The sequence below is a fragment of the Octopus sinensis genome, linkage group LG9 (assembly GCF_006345805.1).
Source record: "Octopus sinensis linkage group LG9, ASM634580v1, whole genome shotgun sequence".
Classification (NCBI taxonomy): domain Eukaryota; kingdom Metazoa; phylum Mollusca; class Cephalopoda; order Octopoda; family Octopodidae; genus Octopus; species Octopus sinensis.
In genome coordinates, this window is record NC_043005.1 from 91,744,334 (window position 1) to 91,772,142 (window position 27,809).

The 27,809-nt window shown below is 36.9% G+C and overlaps 1 protein-coding gene across 33 annotated transcripts in view; it reads left to right on the plus strand.

The window, feature by feature from the left end:
* Nucleotides 1-27,809, plus strand: part of LOC115215841 — a 342,340-nt gene that overhangs the window by 114,769 nt on the left and 199,762 nt on the right. For all 33 annotated transcript variants that reach the window (XM_036506128.1, XM_036506141.1, XM_036506110.1 and 30 more), the window contains one exon: nucleotides 9,518-9,730. In XM_036506128.1, coding sequence (XP_036362021.1) covers nucleotides 9,518-9,730 — 213 coding nt within the window. The remainder of the gene's footprint in view (nucleotides 1-9,517; nucleotides 9,731-27,809) is intronic.

Sequence of the window (27,809 nt, forward strand, 5' to 3'; positions counted from 1 at the left end):
GATTTGTCTGAGGGCTGGTGAACCAGACTCCAATCTGATCTGGCAGAGTTTCTACAGCTGGATGCCCTTCTTAATGCCAACCACTCCGAGTGTAGTGAGTGCTTTTACGTGCCACTGGCACGAGGGCCAGTCTGGTGGTACTGGCAACGGCCACGCCCAGTCTAAATATAGCCAAGGCACTTATTTTCGAACTGCAATGGATTTAGGTTTGATTTTACTGTATGGTAAGTGCCATCTACTATCCTGTTGCATGTTTTAGTCATTTGACTGTGGCCATGTTGGAGCACTACCTTAAAGGGTTTTAGTCAATGAAATTGACTCCAGGACTTATTCTTTATAAGCTCAGTACTTATTCTATTGGTCTCTTTTTGCCGAACCACTAAGTTATGGGGGCATAAACACACCAGCATCGGTTGTCAAGTGATGGTGGGGGTACAAACATAGACACACATACACAAGCATAAATACACACACACACACACATGATGGGTTTCTTTCAGTTTCCATCTACCAAATCTACTCACATGGCTTTGGTTGGCCCGAGGCTATAGAAGACACTTGCCCAAGCTTCTTACCAGACAACCACACCTGCAGAAATACCAGTCAAACCTCTTCAAAACTACAAGCTTTATTAACTCGAAAAAAGTGGGACACAATGAAGTATCCCTAAATATCTGGAGAAAGGATTTGATGGTAACAGCTGGAATGTCTTTGGTATAAGGTCTGCTTAATCAGGGCTGAATATGAACTGAACATGTTGAGTGTGAACAACTCACACACACACACACACACACAGATATTAGTAGACATTCCACACACAGTCTCTATGCTAAACATACAGATACCAACATACACATTCAGTTATTGTTTCACACTCACACACACACTCTCACTATCTCATACAGTTACACACACACAACAGCAAACAATCAGCGTCATATTTTCCATTTATTATTTATTGGAACGTTAAAATCTTTGTGGGGCTTGTCGGGGGAGGAGGAGGAGGAGGGTGACTATAATGACCATAGCAGACTGACATGTCAGTCTTACCAAACCAATTTTATTAATATAAATATGGAAGCGAGGGTTGGTGACAGGAAGTGCATCTGATCATAGAAAATCTGCCTCAACAAATTGTCTGATACCATGCAGGCATGGAGAATTGGACATTAAATGATGAGATCTTAAATGCTGATGGTAATTTGTGACGTAAAAGGTGGTGAGCTGGCAGAAATGTTAGCACGCCAGGCGAAATGTTTAGCAGTATTTCGTCTGCTGCTACCTTCTGAGTTCAAATTCCGGCGAGGTAGACTTAGCCTTTCATCCTTTCGGGGTCGATAAATTAAGTACCAGTTAGGCACTGGAGTCGATATAATCGACTTAATCCCTTTGTCTGTCCTTGTTTGTCCCCTCTATGTTTAGCCCCTTATGGGCAATAAAGAAATAGGTAATTTGTGACGTAAAATGCCTCGTGATACTTGTTTTGATTCTCTGGAAGTCTGAGTTCATATCTGGCTGAAGTTAACTTTGTCTTTCATGGCTTTGAGGTATTTATATATATATATATATATATATATAAAAATAAAAAATACCAATCAAGGGTTGTAGATTGGTGATACTATGAGAATGCTGGAGTATTTGTTTCAGTTTTTTGTGTGTCTGAATTCAAATCCTTCTATGGCCTATTTGGCAGGATTTCAACTCAGAATATTTCTTCAGCTGGAATAGATATTGCATCCAATGCTCTCACAATTCTTGCAATCCGCCATCCTAGACTGGTATCTTTTATCAATAATGAAAGCATGAAATGTTAAGTTGACGTGAGTGCAATTTTGACTCAGAATGCAGAGAACTAGAACAAATAATAAAAAGCATTCAAGCTAATTTTCTAACGCCTCTGCCATTTTACTACCACAAAATTAGATGGGGAATGTAAAGACCTGCTAAAAATAAATGCCAGCTATAAAGTTACTATCAGTGTTCTAGACCCCTATTTTACATTAAAATGGCTCCAAAATGCATGTCTTTCACCGTTTTCTTGTTTCAGTTATTGAACTGTGGCCATGCTGGGGCACTGCTTCGGCAACTCTTAGCGTAAAAATATGTTTCCAAAAGTCATGGGAGCTGTGCTGTTTTCTGACTTTGTAAACATGTCCACGGGTGTTAGACGGGTGGAGTTTGAAAAGGTGCTCAGAGTTATTGTTTGTAAGATGGTTAATAATTTTATGGGTGTCTGCCAAGTCAGCTGCCAGACGTCGGAGTTTCAATGTGTCCATGCCCAGGGAAGTAAGGCGTTCAGAATATGGCAAATGCCTGATGGAGGGTATTCTCTTGGTTGCACATCGCTGAACGGCTTCCAGACGATTAATATCCTGGGCAAGATAGGGGTTCCAGACTATTAACTGCAGTTTAAAGGATGTGGATAACATGTGGTTTATTAGTTGTGTGGGGTACACAATGAGACATAAGAGGATCTGCTGATTAGATACTCAATCCTGAACAAGACCCAATATATAACGAAACACCCAACACAGGAGCAAAAGAGAAGTTGGAAAACAATCAAGGTCGTTACCAAATTGAGAAAACACCCAAGTAAGCTAGAAACTGATGGTGTGATGATAGTGCGAGTAATTGATGTGCACGCTCATAGAGTCCATAACTTATGAAATAGATATTGTAGTTAAAGACATACTCTATCTACTACTCTTGCCTTTGGTTTTCGTGAATAAACTACTCTTTTGCTGGGACACTGAAGGATTTTTTCTATGAAATTGAACCCAGTATGTATATATATATTAACAACAGTAACATCGTCCTTTATAAGACTGCTACATTCTGTTGCCATATAAACTTTACTATTACGTACTGTTACTATATATTTCTCGCCAGAGATTTAAAACTAATATTTATCATTCTCTTTTTACCAAACGGCGAAGTTAACAGGATGTTAACAAGCCAATACCAATTATCAAACGGCGACACACACATGATGATTTGTATACACACAGACACACTCTTTTTTGGAACAGTGAATCTAGAAGCAGATAAAGCTATAAATAATGATGTATGAAAACTGAATTAAAAAAATAGTTTGAACAGGAAAAGGTCGAAGTATGGAAGTCAAACTCCATCTCCTTAATTTGCGAGGTTAAAAATTTTACTAAATCAATTAGCTTTTACTTCTTTTCAAATTATAAATGGCTGAATTTTGAATTCGACGCACTTATACTCTTGGAAAAGAAAAGTCTGTTTTCGGAATTAGGATATTGAAAATTTCTTTCAAAATATTTCTACTTGAAAAAAAAAAAATGTTTTAGTTACTCCAGAAATAATTTTCTTTTCCACGAGGTATGAGGCGCCTAACCTGAAACTTCGCCAATTAAGAATGAAATTCTATAGAAAATATCTAAAGAAATGTTATCTAAGGGAAATAACTCATCATCTCTATTACGTCCCTTGTATAAACGTTGTGCAGTTGAAAGTGTTTGTCATCTGGTTTTAATTCCCTTTAATTCACTTATGTCTGTAAAGCTTTTTAATGCAACCTAAATGTCACAATACCTGTTTTCACCCCTCTCGAATATAAATTTTGTTCACCTAGTCTAGTTTATGTTTGTACGCACGCACATACAATAACACAAACATCATACTCCAAACAACCAACAAATTACACGCCCAATGCTCAACCTCTACGCCTTCCTCTCTTCGCTCTTTCTCACGCGCAAGTACGCGATACTACGCCAAGAAAACTTTCTATGGGAAAGAAGAAAAGGTATTAATCCTTTATTACAGGTGGCGCAAAGCGTAGAGGTATATTTTTAACTACAGAATCAGTCATTGTCAGGAATATCTGCATAGTTCAGCCAAATTCCCCACAAATCGCATCGTTACATCTTAGAAAGGGACACGTTGAAAATTGTGGTCTGTGATTCCCTGCACATAAGAAAAAGATGGGATGGTCATGGCAAGAACGCTTTTGATTATAATCTCATCAAATAGGGCTGATCTGGAACTGCTACAGCTTGTCCACCTCTTGACTGCAGTAGATCTTTCTAAACAAGTCTTTTAGTCCATTTGAAACAGCTTCATGTATGCCATTATTTTGTTTTTATGTTTGAAAAAGAATGAACATTACTACATCTCACCTCTAATCATTATTAAATTCTGAGGCCGAGCCTACTTATTTTAAATTCATGATATAACATCCTCTACTCTTGTTTGTTGCCCTTTCTGTGTGTGCGTGTATATAGATAGATAGATAGATAAAACTTACTTGGAAAAGGATGCGTGGCGTTCGATCATGTATGCATATATGTACATACTTACATATATATGTCTATATACATGCATCTATGAGTTACCTTTGAAAAGCTGAGTAGATAAAACAGGGGACAACTGATGAAGGGAATGTTCTTTATGTTGCATTTCTCATTTCTCTGTTTTTTCGATGCTTGAAAAAAAGTTCGTTTTCTATGTTTTTGTTTTTATGTTCTCGTTTTTCATTTTGTCTCCTTTTTTTTTTTTTGATGTCCTGTACCCATATATGCAGGTATATATACATATATATATGTAGGGATGTACATATATGTATGTATATTTATGCATGTATTTATATATTATTTATATTATATTATATTATATATATATATATATTAATATTAATAGTAATGGTAAAACAACAAAAGAATGAAAGAGACCTCGATATTATTTAAATAGAGGAATTTATCTCTAATATACTATGTGACAATTAATCGGTTGCCATAATAAAACTCTGAGTTTCGGATGTCGGGCCCGGAATCCTGCATCAGTATCTCTTCAGTTATCAAGGCAATCAAAGTATGCTATGAAAATGACTGTTGAACAAAGGGAAATTACTATGTAATTAACCGTCATTAAGACAAAAGAGCTATTAGAATGACTGTTAAATAAGGGGGAACAAAACCGAAGGGAAGGAAAAAGTAAAGGAGTAAAAATGCTCATAGCGATTGCATATGTGCGTATGTACATACATACACATGTGTGCATGCACACCCACATACATGTGCCTATATGCATATGCTCACTCGCATGAAGCACACATGCACCCCCCACAATGCACCAATAGATGCATGTACATGTATACATATCCACACACACACTCACGTGCGTGTGCGTGCATGCGGGTGTGTGCCTATACTAGAAAGGATTACTATCTTTAGTGTTGAACTGGCAGAATTGTTAGAGCTTTAGGAAAATGCTTTGCGATATTTGTTTCAATTTTCAGTTCAAATTCCTCTGTGGTTGACTTTGCTTTTTGTCCTTCTGGGGTTGATAAAATAAGTACTAATCAAGTAGACATAATCGACTTGTCACCCTCCCCGTCAAAAAACTTACTGACTTTGGGCCAAAATTTGAAAGAATTCCTTTTTTTATTGCTTTGTTCGGAAGGAGGTGCAATGTTCATAACTTTTTATAGGGCCTCTGAGACTACAGATTCTGACAGAGGAAGTTACTTCAAACTAGAGACCCAATTGACCTGAATGCTTGCCATAGAGTAGGCTCCACTAAAGGCATTCAAGGACCAGGTGGTGATGCTAAAATGGATGACAGATTAAGTCAACAGCTCAATTAGGCCACAGCAAGATTTGATCATAGAATTCAAAGAGCCAAAAGAAATACTGTAAGAAATCTCTTTCACTGTAATAATAATTTCACTTGTCTTTTGACTGGTACTTTATCAAACTCAGAAGGACAAAAGGCAAAGTTGACTTTTGAACAGAATTTGAACTCAGAACCCGAGAAGCCAGCCTAGATACTGCAAGCAATTTTTCTGATGCTTTAATGACTGCCAATTTGCTGACACTGCTACTTGAAACTGGTCCCTTGCCTTTGAGAACCACAGTGACATTGATGGTGTTGCATTTGATATAAGGCATGTTGTCTGACCATATTTGGTGTGAGAACCTTTTGCTTTTCAATTGCTTCTTTCTAAGTTATAAACAACATCAAAGCCCAGAGCACACCAATGTGCTAGACATTAAAATCCCTAACGGTGTTTCATGGTGACCACATGTCCCTTCTCACATTGACAAAACTGCATCCAATATGCTTGGTTTTCTCGTTAGGGACCAGAAATACTTTAGCTGCTGATCCTATACAAAGTTCATTAGAATATTGTTCTCATATTTGAATGTGGAAGTATCCAGCTGATAAAACACAAACATGTAGATCACATTTCAAGCATAAATATAATAAAGAAAACGAAATCTATCCATCAGCTGGTTGGAAGAATTTAACCTTCAACAGGCTGCAACCTCTAGATAGCAACACTGCTGCTTTCTCTTTCGGTCTCTTCTACAATGGATCCTGCTCTTCTGAATTGTACACTTTAGCAATGGGCAGGCACACTCATACATATGTGTGCGTGTCTGTGTGTATTATATAAAAAAATGGGGAGGGTTGGTTTATGGGATTACCTTGGGTTTCCTGTCCATAAAGGGTTTAGCTTTATGGCATATCATCAGATCTGAAAACATATTGGCCCATGACCTCTTAAAAATATGCACGGGAAACCTATAGTCATCCCATAAACTGGCCTTCCCTATTTTAAATTGCTCTACAACTTATAGTGTGCTTCTTCTTTTGGATTTTATCATGAAATACATTTTGTAATGGTTAGTACTGGCTTCAGTCTTTTCAACTTTTTCAACTAAGAGTAAAGCAAAGGTGGATATTAATTAAGAAAAACAATTGAAGAAAAAATCAAATGAAATTTTTTGTAAATATTTCCATAGTCTTCAAATAGGTAGGAGATTTTCCTTCTTTCTGTCTCTCTCGTTTCCTTTGTGAAAGCTGAAAAAATAGTGTTTATGGGTGCAGAGAAATATTAGTTTTTGAAGTTTGATGGCTTAAGCAGCAGCAGCAGCTAACGAAGGAGAAGGCGAAGAAGAAGGAGTGGAAGAAGAAAAAGAAAAAGATGGGTGTGCTATGACTCAGTAGTAGTGATTGACCTAAAAGCAACCTGTTGTGGTTGTAGCCATAGTGGTAGAAACTGTTCTAAATGAATTCATGGGTAGTGACTGTTCTTAATATATCTATTGTTTTTATTATTTGCCTGGATATTATGGCACGTAAAAAGCACTATCCGAACGTGGCTGCTGCCAGCGCCGCCTGACTGGCGTCCGTGTTGGTGATACGTAAAAAGTACCAATGGATTGTGGCTGTTTGCCAGCCTCCTCTGGCCCCTGTGCCAGTGGCATGTAAAAAGCACCCACTACACTCATGGAGTGGTTGGTTTTAGGAAGGGCATCCAGCTGTAGAAACACTGCCAGATCAGACTGGAGCCTGGTGCAGCCTCCTGGCTTCCCAGACCCCGGTTGAACCATCCAACCCATGCTAGCATGGAAAACGGATGTTAAACGATGATGATGATAATGATGATGATCCTTGCTGTAGTGTCATCTGTGGTGGAAGCATTCAAAAGAGGTTTATATTTTGTGATAAAATATCATTCTTTGCTAATGTTTCATTATAGGTTGCATTGTCCCTAAATTTATAGAGGGGGAAATATTCTAAAGTTGAGTTGTCTATTACTGGCGCAAATGTTGATGTTTTCACTTAATGGTATTTTTCTGTGCCCCCATATTTTAATCTGGGATCTATGTATGGGTCATCCTCTGGCATAGACTGTTTTCAGTTTGACCAGTGTATTATTCTCGACACCCTAAGCAAGTTAACATATATATATCAGGTTTTCCGTAGCACATGTAAAGTTGGTTTTCACTGTAAAATGTTGACCCTGTTTGAAGAAGAACTCCAATCTCTCAATTAGGTTGACGCATATACCACAGTTAGGTCTTCTGCATTTTTTACTGTTGGTGTCAATGTTGTTGACGAGTGGACTTGGGCTTCTGTTAGAATACTATTCATTGACTTGGGCTGTCTTTTTCTCTTTATAACGGTGTGCGTTTGGAGGATTTGATTCATTCTATGGTCCCTTTTTAGTAAAGGAATGTCCTGAAGGATGGTGTTGAAAGCCTTATTGTTTAGGGGGTTGTGTGTGGATATTTATGGTAGGGCATTTGGTTGTAATTCATTCTTTAGTTTGGAAAGTCTGAGCTCGTGGATGTTGAGTTGTAGGGCAGGTTTGAAAGCCTATATCAATTGGTGATGGTAGGTAGTTGCTGCTGATGAGTGTATCCTTTAGCTCATGTAGTCATGTGTCCCTTGTATCAGGTACTATAGTGCAAATCCTTTTTGCCAGGTTGAAAGGGATATTCATTCTAGTGTGTCTGAGGTGGTATGAGTTGAATGGTAGATATTGCTTGGAGTTTGTGGGTTTATAGTATGTGTCTGTTTCTATTTTGCTGTTGGATTTCTTAATGAGGATGTCAAGGAATGGAAGTTGTTGATGGTTATATTTCATCGTAAATTGAATGTTAATATCAAGTCCATTTAGAAGTGCCTGAAATTCTTTAAGTCTCTCTATATGTTCATGCCAAAGAATGAAGCAGTCATCTAGAAGTCTCTTCCAATTATTTTCTATGTAAAGGAGAATGGATTTCCATATTTTTCTAGTACCTTATGATAAAAAGAGTGATTTCTAGGTACCCCGTAACTAGGTTAGCAAAGGAGGGACCATTCTTGTACCCATTGCAGTCCCCAATTTCTGTTGATAGAAGTTGTCATTGAATATGAAGAAGTTATTCTCCAAGATGAATTTTAAGCCCTTCTGTCATGAATTCTCTTTTGATGCAGTGTGGGAGTTCATTGGAGTAATTCTCTAGCCAGAATTGCATTGCCTCTATTCCTAGGTTGTGGGGTATATTAGAATACAGGTTGACTACATCAAAGGTTACTAGTAGGGTTGTTCCTTTTATTGTTTCAGGGAGGTGGTCGAGCATATTTAGGTTGTCCCTTATGTAACTTTTGATCTGCATGGGAAGTGGGTTTAAAAGGGTCTCTAAAAAGTTGCTGTGGCAGAGAGTTTCGCATGCGGGGTCTGCTATTATAGGTCTTAATTTGAACTCATTAGGTGGCAGTACCTTGACTATTATGTCTGTAGTTCCCCTGCATGCATTACTTGTTTTTTTCACTTTTGTGTATCTTAGGAATACCATACAATTGACTGGATTTACTTTTGAAGTTAGTCATATTCCTTGTCAGCCCCTTTCTGTATAGGTTTATCAGAGTTTATAGACTTCTCATTATTTTCTGCTGACTGTAGGTTTGGGCCTTTTCATAGAATGTTGTGTCTTCTAATATGGATAGCGCTAGAGTTATATAATATACTGGGTCCATTAAGACAACTGTACTCCCTTTATCAACCTCCTTGATAGTTATTGTTTTATCATCCTTTATTTTGACTTTATTTTAATGGACTCCTGTAAAAGTTATTTCTAGTGCCAACCATTTTCTTTTTCAGGAAATAATTTTTTTATGTGTTACTTATCATTTATGATAAAGATGTTCAAAGAAATATATTTTTCAATTGTTTCCCAAATCTAATTTTTACTTTCGTCTCTGCTCCTTTTTCTAGTGAGCTGAAAAATGAAATCCAGGACATTCGCATGAAAGGAATTCTACGAGATGGAGACGATTCATCTCGATTGTGTGCCCGTTGTCATTCTCCGCTGGGCGTTATTTTTAACAAGGGTGAAGTATGCCCAAACTGTCGTTTCAAGATGTGCAAAAACTGCCGTGTTGCTCTCTTCAGTGGTGGCTGGACATGTATTTTCTGCTTCAAAAATATGTAAGCATAATTTTATTTTTTTCATTTCCTGATGGTGATGGCCCTCTTTCTCAAAGACATGGGGAACTAGACATTTCATTTCAATAATTGTACATTTAATTGAATAACTTGCTTTTCCCTCTACAGACACAAGTGTTTTTAACCTAGGACTTCTGATTTTAATGTCACTACTGCCCACAGTAGTTTGTTTGTATCAGTATCAATTTAAATTTTTCCAAGTGATTGTAGAGGGAGGGAGACTGTGAAAGCGTTGGGTGTAATCTCTTGCAGCATCAGTTCTGGCGCTTTGCCATTTGACTGTGACAACAGTTGTGCCAGTTGTATTGGACCTTCTCTTTCCCTTGGACAATGTCAGTGGCAAAGGAAATAGGAAACTTGCATGCAGGGACAACTGGTTGTCTTCTTCAAAATAATTTCTATTCTTTTTTCTCTTCTCATCACTTTTTATCTCAGCTTGCTTTTGGGATGACCATAGAAAATGACAACACAATAAGACTTGTATAAACAGAAAACTGGTAAAAGATGGCAAACAATCAGTTGACTATAATGTGATATATATGAATAATAAATATTTTATGGGAAGCTTGTATTCATGTGAGTTAAAATGTCACTTGAGAATTAGAACAATAGCTGTTACTTATGAATGAGAAGATGCATGCAAAATGGAGTAATGAAAATTTATAAAGTCTGATTTACTTGCCTACGAAGAGGATAATGATTGTTTCTAGTCCAATACATTTTATAGGTGGAAGTATTATAGATGGAACTATTTTTTTTATTTGTTAGTTTAAATCTATAAGTGTAGACAAACTGCTTACAATGTACAAATAATATTCAAACAATTAATTATAAGTCACCTAGGTACAAGGGTAATTTAAGTGCAAAGGAGTTAACTAAAAAGATGAGGGGGAACAAGATGTTCCCTTTCAATAACTTTTCATTTAATTAAACAACTTGCCTCTCCTTTTGTATAGACACCAGTGTTTTTAACGAAGGCCTTGTGATTTTAATGTCACCACTGCCCAATTGGTCTCTAGTAACATCAATTTAAATCTTTCCAAGTGGAACATTGATAAATGTGTTTAGTATTGATGCCTTGTATTGATCCTCATATCGATTGGGCCACGAGAAATGTAGCTTTAATCTTTTGATGTTGAAAACCATTGGAAAAAGGTTTGTACTGTTGATACATTAAAAACAGCCAGAGATGTTTTATTGTTTATTCAGTCTGGCTATTTGTATTTAATGCTTTGCCAAATAATAGTTACAACCTGCATGAATTGTCCCATCCCTTCTATTGACATACAGAATGAAGAAATATGACAAACTATCTTTTGATATCAGCAGAAGAAAAACAAAAAAAATCTAACACTATTAGTAAAGCAATAAGATTAAGATAGATTAACTGAATTGGTCTTCAAACAATACAAGCTGCAATTTAGACAATGTACACATTTGTAATTTGTGTGCTTCTGTAATGATTTGGCAGTTGTGAGAATGTTGAATAAAGACAGCCTTGTTGTACTGGTCCTGACTGTCTGTGCTTCAAGTTCAAATCTTGCTGAGATCAACATTGTCTTTCATTCCTTCTGGGGCTGGTAAAATAAATCCAGAGCAGTGAATGGTGTATTGTTAGATTTTTGTTGAGCTGAATGCATTATAGTATCTGTTCTCACTCTCAGTACTCTGACAGCAATGACACTAGTGTCAAGGGGTATAGGCCCTCATTTTGCCATTTCTGTGGAGAGAAGAGGCTTGTATGCATAGGTAGTTGCTAGTTTTCCTCAAAATGAAAACCTTGCCTGCACATGCCCTGGCTCTCTGTCAGTTATGACGATAGCTGTTCCTGTTGACTTGATTAATGGAACAGCCTACTTGTGAAATCAATGGAACAGCCTATTTGTGCAAGTGGCTGAGCACTCCACAGACATGCATACCCATAACATAATTCTCAGGGAGATTCAGCATGACAGAATGTGACAAGACTGGCCCTTTGAAATACAGGCATTACTCATTTTTACCAGCTGAGTAGACTGGAACAATGTGAAATAAAGTGTCTTGCTCAAGGAGACAATGTGCCCGCAGGAATTGAACTCACGACCTCATGATCGTGAACCAAACACCCTAAACACTAAGCCACACACCTGCACATACAAGTGTAGATACATAGTTAACCCTAACTGATTTAATGTGCTTCACTTGAGTTTAAACAAGTAGTAGTTCAGTTTAATTTTGCTAGGCCAAGTGTCAGGACAAATTGATTGTGAAGCTTGCCAAGTTAAAAATAAAGGAATCAAATGCCAGTTTTACTTTGAAAAAGGAATTGTTCTGGAACTGATTTTGCTTTTTTAAAGAGCAAGAAAAAAATGGTTTAAAGAGATTTTTAATTGTTCAGTAAAAGGACAAACAGTGGAGAGTAGAAAATCAGAAAATTTCAAGATTAATAAAAATTAAGTTAAAAATCTGTGCTGAGATGAGATGACCAACTGGATAAACTTATCATCAAAGGATGTTGAGTTTAAATTCCCTGTTTGTATTTTGTTGTTTCTAGACACAACACAATATTACCTCAGTTCATTGAGCTTAGGAACACATACGAAATCTGCTGTCTTATTCAAAGAGAGATCTATCTCTTATCTCCATGCTATGACATCATATCTAAGGGCTGTTTCTCAAGCTTCTCTTTACTGAAGAGAGCTTGAGAGATATTTAGTTGTTAACCAATCTATAAACAGAAAAAACAGAAAAAAAACAATGTAATTCATGAAGTGATTTAAGGTAAATATTATATAGTCTACTTTGGCAAAATTTCTATATAATTTACCCACAGTTCAATTTTTTTCAAAGCTGTGAAATGCTCTTCTTTAACCTACTTCTATAAAATTTAAAATGAATCTTTTAGATAGCTTTTGTTAACCTTTCTATAATGATATTTATTATCTGTATATCAGCTGTGTTCACTGGACATTAATTTATTAATAACAGTTTCTGCTCCAGTGCACATTGCAAGTTTTTGTTATATCAGGTGATGACTGGGTGGTCGATCGGTTTAGTCATTAGTGTGTGTCAGGTGGAATGTCTTGCAATACTTATTCTGGTTCCTTCTGCTCTGAGTTCAAATCTTGCTGAGATAAACTTGGCTGTTCATTCTTTTGGGGTCAACAAATATAGTACCATCCTGACTGTTCTACTGGATCAAAGGGCAGGAGGTGGTCAAGAAGATATCTAAAGCCATTAATGAAAGTAGGATACATGCTGGTGGTAAATTTTCCTTAATTGCTAGTAATGAATGTTACATATATACATACATACACATGCATGCATGGTAATTGTTCCATCTTCACAGATGGTAGCCATCTCTGTTTTGCTTCCTTGTGGTATTATTGACTTTAAAGGTGGCGAGCTGGCAGAAACGTTAGCACGTCGGGTGAAATGCTGAGCAGTATTTCGTCTGCTGCTACGTTCTGAGTTCAAATTCTGCCAAGGTCGACTTTGCCTTTCATTCCTTCGGGGTCAATTAAATAAGTACCAGTTATGCACTGGGGTTGATATAATCGACTTAATCCGTCTGTCTGTCCTTGTTTGCCTCCTCTGTGTTTAGCTCGTTGTGGGTAGTAAAGAAATAGGTATTACTGACTTTCTTTGACCTCTCAGATAACCATTCTGTCCCACTGCATAACTGTATGTTTCCAGCTGGATAATCTACACTTGTTGCCACTATTCCGTTATCATAAGACTTTCAGTAGACCGAATGACGAATGAGGTCACAGTAAAGAGACCTCTGTACATCATAGGATTATAATGATCAACACTTGTACAACACAAGTACCACTTGCTGAGTCTCTGTGATTAGTACCTAGTGACAGGCTTGTTACATACATGCAAACATATCATGTATGCATACATACACATACCATGTCATACGTATACCATGTCATACATATCGTATCTTATGTCATTGGTCTCAGAGTCTAGACTTACTTGCTTGCAGGGGTCAAATGAGACTAAGTTGGGGCAGTATTTTCTATAGTCAGATGTCCTTCCTGGTGCTTACCCTTATCTCTTTCCAAACAAGGTAATAGTCCCCCAGTCTAGAAAAAATTAAGCAGCCTGGATATGGTTACCTGGAGAGAAATGAAAACAATCAATGCTGTTTGAATGGACCTTTTTGTCTACAAAGATTACAAAACATGTCAAGACTTGTGAAGAAGCCAGGATACGCTTTTAGTGGTGGACTGCAAGAGAACAACACAGCTTTATTAATAATGATGCTTTTGTTTATAAACAGTGGACACAAATGAAAAGAAGCAGTATTACAAACTTGCTTGCACACACACATATGCACGCACACACACATTGGATTGTTCATTTGTTTTACATTGTTTTTTAAAATTCACGTTCTTGTACCTTGAGGGCACACTTGGACACTTGATCCTTACCATCTTCACCTCTCTTCCCATCCCCCACTCTAATTACTCTCATACACACTTATTACATGAAATAACCATGTATCTTCTCTACAGCAAGGAATTTGTTCCTACCCTTCCTTTCATAGTTTAACCTTTCAGCACATAAAGCTCCCTTTCTTTCTATTGTACTCTTGTTTGGTTGGGACAGACCTTTAGTCTTTTAAATTACATGGCTTCTCCACTGCTGCTGGCACCACAAAATAGTGCCTAGTACACTCTATAAAGTGTGCTTGTTTGATTTTATGAAGAGCATCCGGTCATAGAAACGTTGCCAAAAAAATACATGATGCACTTCTCTGGCTCATTAGATCCAGTCAAACCCTCCAACCCATGCCAGCATGGAAGACAGATGTTAAACAGTGATGATAGTAATAATGATTTTCTATGCTTGCGTGTGTTGTTTGACTATGTTATTATGTTAGGCATTGTCTTACAGACGGATGCTCTTCCTGATGCTAACCTTTACCTGCTTTTCATGTAAGAGATCTCTTATTCCCCTTGGCTGTGATGGCATGAAGTGACGAGATGATTTGTTGACAGGAGGACTGAAAACTGCAGCACTGCTCACCATAACTATAACTGTTACGAAAAGATTACACACTCACACATTCATATTTGTACATACATACATGCATGCGTGACAGTCTTCCAGTTTCTATGAACCACATTCACTTACAACACTTTGGTCCATCTGGGGCCATAGCAGAATATTTTTGCCCCCTTTTTACATTTGCTTTTTCCATTCTGGCATGGGTTGGATATTGAATGGAACTCCTGCAGCTGGACGTTTTTCATGCCATCGGCCATTACTTGCTTTTCATATAAGGTATTTTTTGATCTACTGGTCATTAGACTACTGGGACCACTGAGTCACAGGACATATTGGAGTTGCTCAGAGATGCAGCCAAGGAACCACAGGTCATATCGAAGATGTTTACAATTGCAGTCAAATGTGACGATACAATGTGCAGGCACATGCATGCATGCGCACATGCACACGCACACACGTTTCTTGTAGAGTTTCCATCTACCAGATTTTACTCACAAGACATTGGTCAGTGCATGGCTATAGTAGGAGAAAGTACTACACACAGTGGAATGGAGTCTGAGATCATGTGATTGGGAAGTGAGTTTTGAAACAACACAGCCATGTTTGTTGTACCTACGCAGCAACATTTCATTGGCATATGGACTTAAGTAAACCCCTTAAACATTTGCATTCTTGCTCTGTGAATAATTCATTCACTAACAACAAAGAAATTCTATTCCCTCACTCTCTATTGATTTTCTTCTTCTGCTGCTGCTACATGAATGCAATTTCCTAGTTTTGATTGTGCATGTCTTATAAAAATGGTACCAATAGAATAAACAGTGTCTATTTCTTCCTGTCTGTCACAATAGTACTTAATAAGATAAACAGAGAATTGGTAGTAAGGTGTTTGACCAACAACACTTCCCACTTCTGTCCTAGAACTATTGAAACGACTACATTTCACTCGATTATAATTAATTAGTCAGCTTAATTGCTAATGGTGATTTGTGACCAAGAACTGGTTTTTAACTCGATTTATTTTATTTTACTTTTTGATGTAATATTCGATCAATAAAGGAGGTACAGGCCCCATAACTATTTCTTATTAAAGTTTTTTTTCTTTGATTCTTATTTGTGAGGAGGTTATTTTTTAAATATCTAACCTAATGGTATGAAGTTGTCTTATCAACTATATGGTTCTGGGCTCAATCCCTACTGTGTGATACCCTGGACTATTATAGCCTCAAGACAAGCAATGTCTTATGAGTGGAACTGGGTGATGGAAAATGAGAAGAAGTTTGTTGTTTGTGTGAGTGTGTATGTAAATGTTATTCCACACATCCTCATTAACACTGTCTGGGTAAAAACAGTGTCTTTGTTTACATTTTCCAAATTATTAAATGTCTTATAGTTTCAGCCTTCAATGGTTGAGGACCAGTAGAATGAAAATATACCTTACATAGAAAACAGTTGAGGGTTGACCCAAGTCTTGTGAGTAAAACTAGAAGTCTGTCAGATGGATTATTCTTGTTACTGAACAGTCTGGCCTCGTCACACATTGTGTCACTAATTCTGTCTGAGAATTACTATAAGGGAACATGTATGGAATAAATCAGTAACATAATAAATTACTTTAACAAATAAGTAAGTCTGTTGATTGAACTAATTAATGCTCATCATTGTCGCCAACACTGGATCCACCACCATCAATGCTGTAACTGTGGGCCAATGATCATCATCGTTTAATGTCCGCTTGGACGATTTTGACTGAGGGCTGGCGAATCAGATGGCTGCACCAGGCTCCAATCTTGATCTGGCAGAGTTTCTACAGCTGGATGCCCTTCCTAACGCCAACCACTCCGAGAGTGTAGTGGGTGCTTTATATGTGCCACCAGCATGGGGGCCAGTCAGGTGGTACTGGCAATGACCTCACTCAAATCTTTTTACACATGCCACCGGCACAGGTGCCAGTAAGGCAACATTGGTGACGATCACGCTCGAATGGTGCCCTTTTATGTGCCACCGGCATGGAAACCTGTTGGCTGCTCTGGCAATAATCACGCTCGGATGGTGCTCGAGGAAGTCTTTTCATAGTCACTCAACTTGTGAGAAATAATAACTAAATCTTCCTCAAACAACATCCTCCCATCTTAAAACTAGCAGGACTCGTTGAATAATGTAGTTCTAGATACACACTATCAGGATAAAAGACTGGTTGGTCACAGCTGCAATGTCTTTGAACATAGAGCTGCTTGACCTAAGGGTAACAATAATGACATGAAATTAAAGGGGTCTTAACTAGTAAACAAAACCATCTCATGGGTCAATTGGATCTCGTTAAATTGATTCGCAAAATCAGCCTCCTTTAATTTTGCTCAGATTGCTTTCAATTTTAGTGTATTGATGCAACTCTGAATTTTGATTACTAAAGTAACCAATTACTTTATCTCATAAACTAAAGAATCTGATGTTATTTGGAATTAAAGCTGGGAAAATTTGGGTAATTTTAGCCAATTAACAGACAGTGAGGCATTAACAGCTTGTTACCATGACAACTGCATATTGTGTTGTGTTTCACTTCACACTACGAGATTTACTTCACCTGCATGTTTTGTTTTAATAAAAATTTATATTTGTCATTAGAATTTTATTGTAAATATTTTTCATCAATTGTCTTAATATCATAAATATTTTTCATATATTTTTCATCTATATTTTACATATATTTTGTGAAGTTTTCTATTCGTTGCAATGAATGTCTTTCAGTTTAACCCCAGGCCAGGCCAGAATGAGCCATTCTGTATTTTTATCGAAGATGTTGGACAGCATTATTTAATGTGTCCTTCATTTTTGGGATCTTTTCCTTTTGAACGGCAGTTTTCAACACAATTTCTAGTTAACTAAACACTTTTAAACTTCGTATACTGGTAGAATGTGTTTATAAAGCATCATTTTTTCTTGGCTTTATTGAGAAAATTCTATATGTTGTAACATATTTCGACTTTAATTTCGAGCATTTTGGCAATTTTAACCAATCGCTGACCTCCATTTGGGGTTAAAACATTCTGTGCTGTATGAATATGTCCCTCGTTTAAGAAACAGATTGGGTTTATTTACATTTGCGAAGAAAAAAGATACCCTTCCCCCACCCCAAACCCTAACCATAACTCTAAACCTAACCCTAAAATAGATTGAAATGCAATAGATCGATACTAGGGTTATAATTATGGGTGACAATTTCATTTGACACCGCTAGAAAAAAATCCCATTTTCCGTAGCAGTGTCGTATGAAATTGTCACCCATAATTATACCCTAGTATCGATCTATTGCATTTCAATCTATTTTAGGGTTAGGTTTAGAGTTAGGGTTAGGGGTGGGGGAAGGGTATCTTTTTTTCTTTGCAAATGTAAATAAACCCAATCTGTTTCTTAAACGAGGGACATAGTCATACAGCACGGAATGTTTTCACCCCAAATAGAGGTCAGCGATTGGTTAAAATTGCCGAAATGCTCGAAAGTAAAGTTGAAATATGTTACAACATATAGAATTTTCTCAATAAAGCCAAGAAAATATGATGTTTTATAAACACATTCTACCAGTATACGAAGTTTAAAAGTGTTTAGTTAACTAGAAATTGTGTTGAAAACTGCCGTTCAAAAGGAAAAGATCCCATTTTTGAAATGTTAGAGCATAGTGTGAGGGAGATTTGGCTGTTATTTCTAGCAAATTGAACAACCACACAGATTACCTCATTGGCTCATTTGCTGATGTGTATAAGTAAACAAAAACTAAAGGAAATGAATCTTCAATAGTTTCTAGGACGATCATTCCAGTTGTATGATCAAGTGTACTGGTTACACATTTAACTGGCAAAAGAGACCGATAGAATAAGTACTAGGCTTACAAAGAATAAGTCCTGGGGGCTGATTTGCTCGACTAAAGGTGGTGCTCCAGCATGGCTGCAGTCAACTGACTGAAACAAGTAAAAGAGTTACAGAAAATCATTGTCACACTTCACTTAATTTGGAGGATGTCAATGTAAAAGTTTCTTCTGAATATCAATTTGTACAGACCAATATTCAAAATGGTTGTGTTGGTTGTTGATTTACTTAAAGTCAGTTGTGTCAATATCATCCCCAATTTGAGAACCCTTGCAGCCGAGTATGGTTTGAGAGGACGATTTGGCTGCTATTTCTAATGTGTTGATTGAGTGACTATGTAATTCTCCCCCCCCCCCTCCCATTCCTGCTTCCCATCATCACGAACATTCGTTTCTGCTTGAATTAAATATTGAATGACTTCCGTGAATTTTCTGAATTATTCACTTTCCATTTCATTCTATAACTGTTAATCATTTACATGAACGAATAATGACAAGATGTCAATTATTTCACCTTTCCTGTGATCACCGATGATTTGAAAATGGAAATTATAAACCTACAGTACATCATTTAAATGTTTTTGAAAAACAATTCACATTTTCAGAATACAAACGAATGATAAGACGTAAGAGAATAAGTAGTGAATGTTGAGAAAATATATTTTGAAAATGTCATCTTTATACATCAGTGTGAGTCCTTGTTTTCTAAACCCATGTTCTTAAGATTCAAATATCGAGAAAAATATGTCTGATGTCAAATTAGAACAACACTTTAAGTGTGGAAGCTGTGAGATGTATGAACCAGTTTTCAACAAGTTCAGTGGAGATTTGCTGCAACGAAGTGAAGATGAATGAGAATTATTTCTGACTTTCGTTGTCTCATGTATGCATTATACAGCATTTAATGTCATTATACCTGTGTTTATGTATCAAATGAATCCATGACTGACACATTTGCACACATACGGAAGTCTGTATGTATGTGCATAAATGGGTGTGTATATATCTTATATAAAATCTGTTCTGTCTGTCTGTCTGTTTGCGTGTCTTCTCGGATCTCGGGCATCCTCCATCTGATTGCGCTCAGATTTGATATGTAGATACCGACGGTATCAGGGCGTGTATAAGTCTTGAAAAAATTACAAAAATCGATTCCAGGTGAGAATGCGATTGATAAAGCTGTTTTTGTCCTGCTTTTCTTTCGTCAACCTGTACATAACTGCACCTTCCATTTTTTGTTGTATTTGTACTGCTTAAAGGCACGTTTCTTTCCTGCCAAGCTTACTGTTTAAACCATGTTTGTGTTCTCCCAGCCTTATCATTACTGGTACTTTAAACTCTTCAGTTGCATATTTGTGTGAATAAAATCGTTTTTCTTTGGAATAGAAAAAAGTCTATCTTTATTTCTTCTTTTGCTGGTGTCTCAAATTTAGGTTAAATCAGTGTTTCTCAAAGGGGAGGCCTATGGGACGGTCGGACAAGTTTTTTTTTTTTTTTTTTTAAATCCTTATACAGAAACACACACACGCATACCCACGTATCCACGACCCCCCCCCCCCAACATACCTACTTCCAACACACCTACCTCCAACACACCACACACATACAACCTACACACACTTGTACGCACACATACTTCCACACCTACACATACACCCACACACGCCCACGCACACATGCCCGTGCACACACACCAACAACCAATACCCATACAGATACGCACACCCTTATAAACACCTAGTAGAGACACACACACACATACACGCACGTCACGCGCATGTACATTACGCCCACACAACCCCAGAGGAAACCCCACGCACACACACATACATCCACACACACATACATACGTACACACATACATACGTACACACATACATACATACACTCACACATTCATACATACATACATACATACACATACACATACACACACACATACATACATACACACATACATACACACATACACACACATACATACATACATACACACACATACATACATACACACATACACACACACACATACATACATACATACATACATACATACATACACACGCACTCACATGCACACATACACGCATGCACACATACATGCATACATACACACACACATACACGCATGCACACATATACATATATTTGTATCTAGGCGCACGCTTTATAGTTGAGGGATTGTTGGTGATGGGATTTTTGGTGTGGGTGTTTGTGGGTCCACAGGCTCAGCGCGCCTTGGGATACGGCCGGCCCCATATGCGTGCTTGTGTGTGTGTTGTGTGTGTGTGTGTGTATACATACATGCATACATGCATGCATGCACGCGCGCACACATACATACCTACATACATACACACACACTTACACACATACACACACACATACATACATACACACACATACATACAAATATACATACAGACATACACACATACACTCACACATACATACACACACACACACACATACATACACACCCACATACACGCATACACACACACACGCATACATACATACTTTACGCCCACACAACTCCAGAAGAAACCCCACGCACACATGCATACATTCACACACACACACATACGTACACATACATACATACATTCATACATTCATTCACATATACATACATACACACAAACATACGCATACACACACATACATACACACATACATATACGCACATACACATATACATACACACATACACACACATACATACACACGTGCATGCATATATACACATACAGACATACACGCATGCACACATACATACATACATACACACACATATACGCATGCACACATACATACATACATACATACACATACATACATACACACACAGTTACATACACACATACATACATACATACACACATACACACACACATACATACATACATACATACACACATACATACATACACATACACACATACTTACATACACTCATACAGACATACATACATACAGACATACAGACATACACACTCACACGTACATACATACACACACACACCTACATACACACACGCATGCACACGCGTGCACATACATGCGCACACACGCGCACATACATGCGCACACATACATACATACATGCATGCCTGTGGGGTTGGCTTTGTTTCGGGCGTACGTCGGTGCATGCGTGTGTGTGCCTGTGGATTCGCATGTGCCTGCACCGGAAGAGTTTTTTTCCATCAGTCTTTCAGTTGTGGAGTGTGTCCTTGCAAGCATATATATACACACATATAAACATATAAACACACAAATAAACCCCTACATTTGTACACACATGCACATACATACATATATTCACTCCCACGCACGTACACACACATGCACACACACACATTTACATATATATACAATACACGCATACACACATACACATGTACAAACACACACTAATTCACATACACACCGACACATATACATACACACAACATATACCTACATGCGCACGCACACATACACATATGTACACACAGATAAGCACAGACACACACATACATACGCACACCAAAACATGCGCACACATACGCGCGAAAAAACTCACAACCCCACGGATACACGCATATACATCCATTTACGCTTACACACACACACATACAAACGCACACATACATGAACATACACGCACACACACATACAAACGCACACATACATGCACACACAACTAACATACATGAACATACACGCACACACACATACCTCCCTGTTTTTGACCTGCCATTTTGACCTGCACCACTCCTTAATTCTACTACTGGCCTGCTACTGCCTGTTGTTCGCCATATACACACACACACACACCACACACACACACACACACACACACACCACACACACACACACACTTGTCATCATCGCACACCTTCTTTACCATTCCGTCTTTGATATAGCTCTCTTGTTTTTTAAAAACATTTTCATCTACTTTCACCACTTTCGCCTTTTAGTATGTGACCTCGCCTGTATCACTAGCGATTTTTTTTTCCTCTGTCTTCCCTTCTCGGGATCTTTCCTTCTCCTATGTTTCCGACGAAGAGCTCCGCTTGAAACGTCAAACCCTCCTTCTTTCCTGAGCGTCCAATAATACTTTATTTGTTCCACATCCTTGCTATAAGACCGTCATCCCTATATAAACCTGCATCTATAAATGGGAATTCTATTTTTAGATTATGGAGAACAAAGGCTCCTAGGTTTATATAGGGATGACGGCCTTATAGCCACGCATAATCTAAACGGCCATGAATCAGATAGACTTAGGAAGGACCTTATTGCTTTCTTTCAAAGGATGGGCTTACGGGTTACAATAGATGCTAACCTGAATAATGTAGATTTTTTAGACGTAAATTTTAATGTAAGGTCGGATAGATTTAAACCTTTCCGTAAGCCCAATGAAAAGCTATCATATATTAGCAAAGATTCGAACCATCCACCAGTTATCCTTAGGAACTTAGTCAGTAATGTAGGTAGAAGAATATCTTCTACCTACATTAGAAGCGCTACATCGATGATTTTAACTTGCGTGCGAGATAGATTGCGTGCATATATGTACGCATGCATTTATGTGTATATTTTAGATTTATATTTATACGTCTGTATATGTATGGCGTTTGCACGCATCCTTCTGTGTATGTTGATATATATATGTACACTTTAATATAAATATGTATTGCAGTGTAATATTTATAATAAGTTTTAATTTCTATGCATTAATTATACTTTCTTCATTAACGTCAATATGTATTTTATTCAATGTAAGGTTTTTTCCTCGAATTTTATAATTTTTATAATTTTTTATATATATATACATATATTTTTGAGCTTTTTTTGTTTATCACTCGAAGATTGACCGTTATTTCTAAAGGGCCAATCAAACAAGTCCATTTTTTTAAAGGTGTAGCGTTTGTAAGAGTCTAGATTGAATTGATATATCGGTTCCATTCTAGCAAAAACTGTCTGATGAACGGCAACGAGAAACTCAGAGTAACAGATTTTGTTGAATTTTTCTGCTGCTTTAAATAAAGCACATTACTCTACTACTGGTATTTGAGTACTCTTTTTTCCACCTTGTTTCACATTTATGTGTTTACTCCGAAATGTATATGTATATGTATATATGTATATATATATGTATATGTATATGTATATATATATGTATATATGTATATGTATATATATATGTATATATGTATATATATGTATATGAAAAAAGGTTTGAAAATGCAATTTAAACGATGTTTATTTACTTAACCGGTTTCACTCTTTGGTAAAAGATTGTCAAAAGTAACTTTGAATATTATGGGTTCAAAAAAAGTTTTTTACATAATTGTCACATTGAATATTATGAATTCAAAAATGTTTTTTTATACATAATTGTCACATTACATGTATAAATATAGTATAAAAAAGTTCAATAGTATGATGAGAATATTTGGAAAAATTGGCAGAAAAGAATAAAACAAATATATTATTGGAAATTTGGTTGCGTTAATTATTGGTTGTCGCAAATTGTCACATTACATGTATATATATACAGTCTTTGGTAGAAAGGACATGTTTAAGACATAAGGAAGTGTAATAGTTTGGTGAGAAAGCTTGTAATATTGACAGAGAAAATTAAAATGGATATTTTAGACATCTCAGAATATTTTGAATCGAAGGCGAATTTTGTTTTTTACTGACCTGTTTGTTTTAGCAGAAAAGTTGGATTGAGAGAAAAAAAGATATGTACCCACCGTTTGGTTTATACTTCCCCTTCAAGCATCAGTGATTTTGGGGTTATTGGGAGGTGAGTATGCGGGCGTGAATAGATGTGTCCGTGTGCCTGCTGGTCAGACAGCGTCTGTTTGTCACACACATATATACACACACACACAACAACAATACACACACACACATATATACACACACACACACCACATACACACAACACACACACACAGACACACACACACACAACGCACCCACATATATAATATATACACACAGCACACAAATATAACATGTATTTATATATATATACACACATATATAACACATACACACACAACACACACACACACACACAACACACACACACACACACGTACACATATATACATAATATAAATATCACACAAATACACCTAGCATATATATACACATACAATACACATACACAGCATGTATATATAACATACACAATATATGCATGCAATATACATACGCAATACATACATATAATATATATATATATAGACAATGCATATACATATATACATATATACATATAAATAGTGTTTACATACACATACATAGATATACCACATATACACACAATATACATACATACAATGCATACACATACACGTACGCATACATATATATAGACACACACACACATAACATACATACACAATGCATACATATATATACACGCAACGTATATACATGTATTCATGTATATATAGCACACTTACAATATACATATATACAATGCACACATACACACATATATACACTTAATTGTACACATACATATACAGTACACATACATACAATATACATATACACAATGCACATGCAAATAATGCACATGTTTATACACACACATACATGAAAATATATATACACACACACACACACATACACACACACATATATATATACACATATATATATATATATATATACATACATACATACATGCACATACATATATTTTTTCACACACACATACACACACATATATATATAAAATTCACACACACACCCACACACACACAAAATACAAACCTATAGCGTACACACTCAAATATATCTCTACATACCGCACACACACACAAACAATGTACTCACATATACACACATACCATGCATATACACACACAGCACACACACATATATATATAAAAACAAATACACATGTAAATACATACACACGTACACAATGCTCACACACACACCACCACATACACACACACACGCACACAGTGCACACACACACACCTATATACACACGTGCACACACACACACACAACGCGTGCACACACACACATACACACGCACACACACACACACATACATATACACACGCGCACACACACAACGTGCACACACTCACACACACACACACAACACCCACACACATACATAACCTACATATATATAATGCATGCGTGTGCGTGCCACGTATGTGTGCGGTCAATGCCCGCTAGTGGTGTCCTATGCGTGCCGATGCGCGCATGTGCCCGCCCGCACGATATGCTGTGAGTGTGCGCGTGCCCCTGTTGCCTGCTCTGGATGTGTGCCCAGGGGGTATGTTAGAGTATGTTTAGTTGTGGTCTGTATTTTTGAATAAGATTACATTCCTTATTTATTCGTGTTTGGTCTGTGGTGTTGTCCGAGCATTGGTATAGTGGGAAGATTAAGAATTTGGGGGACTTATTGTGTGCACAAAGGTCTAAGTGTCCACTTAGTGGTATCTGTCTTGTGGAGGGGTCCTCAGTTGTTGTCGGTGAACTGTCATTCTTTCTCTGAGGGTAAGGCTCGTTTGCCCTATGTAGTCTTCGTGGCATCCTTCACACCTTATGACGTAGAGTAAATTTTTTGATGCGCACGTGAAATTATTTTTTATGATGAATGTGTGTCCCGAGTGGAACTTGTACGACGATCCCTCAATGAGGTGGATGCAGGTCTTGCAATTGGGGCGACCACATTTTTTGATGGTGGGCGGTGGGTTTGTGTTGTGTAATTTTGCGTTGGTGAGGAGGTTTTTTTAGGGATTTAGGTTGTCTCTTACTTTTATTATTTTATGAGCTGCCAGTATTTTTTTCAGGCGTGGGTCTTGATTTAGTTGTGAAATGTTGTTGTATATAATAGTGTAAGCTTCTGCATTCCTTGGGTGTGTGTTGAGAGATAGGGGAGGCTATTTACTGTACTGTGGATGTGTTTGGGTTTTCGTAGGTCTTGAATGTTGATTGATTTGGCCCGTTCTATTCCGTTGTCTACTAGTGATGCCGGGTAATGTCTTTCGAGAAGAATTGCCCTTAGTTCCCGGAGTCTTCTATTTCGTGTTGTGTCATTTGAGACAATAGTGCAGATTCTTCTCGCTAGGTTGAAGGGGATATTTGTCTTTGTGGTTTTGGGTGATTGGAGGTGAATAGAAGGTTGTTTAGAGTCAGTGGGTTTGTAATGGATGTCAGTTTCAATGTTGACGCCTTTTTTAATGATTAGGATGTCAAGAAAAGGGAGTTGGTCCTGACTGTATTCCATTGTGAATTGAATGTTGTTATTAACACTGTTGATAAGGTTTGTGTGTGTGTGTATATATGTGTGTGACAAACAGACGCTGTCTGACCAGCAGGCACACGGACACATCTATTCACGCCCGCATACTCACCTCCCAATAACCCCAAAATCACTGATGCTTGAAGGGGAAGTATAAACCAAACTGGGTACATATCTTTTTTTCTCTCAATCCAACTTTTCTGCTAAAACAAACAGGTCAGTAAAAAACAAATTCTCGCCTTCGATTCAAAATATTCTGAGATGTCTAAAATATCCATTTTAATTTTCTCTGTCAATATTACAAGCTTTCTCACCAAACTATTACACTTCCTTATGTCTTTAACATGTCCTTTCTACCAAAGACTGTATATATATACATGTAATGTGACAATTGCGGAACAACCAATAATTAACGCAACCAAATTTCCAATAATATATTTGTTTTATTCTTTTCCGCCAATTTTTCCAAATATTCTCATCATACTATTGAACTTTTTATACTATATTTATACATGTAATGTGACAATTTGTGTGTAAAAAAACATTTTGAATCATAATATTCAATGTGACAATTATGTAAAAAACTTTTTTTGAACCCATAATATTCAAAGTTACTTTTGACAATCTTTTACCAAAGAGTGAAACGGTTAAGTAAAAAACATCGTTTAAATTGCATTTTCAAACTTTTTCATATATAATCCCACTCGTGCGATACCCCACAACTCAACTTTTTATATATATCTATGTATATATATTATATATGTATATATAATGTATATATGTATATATATATATATGTATATATGTATATATATATATATGTTATATAATATATATATATATATGTATATATATTATATGTATAGTATATATATGTATATGGATATGTATAATATATATGTATATGTATATATAT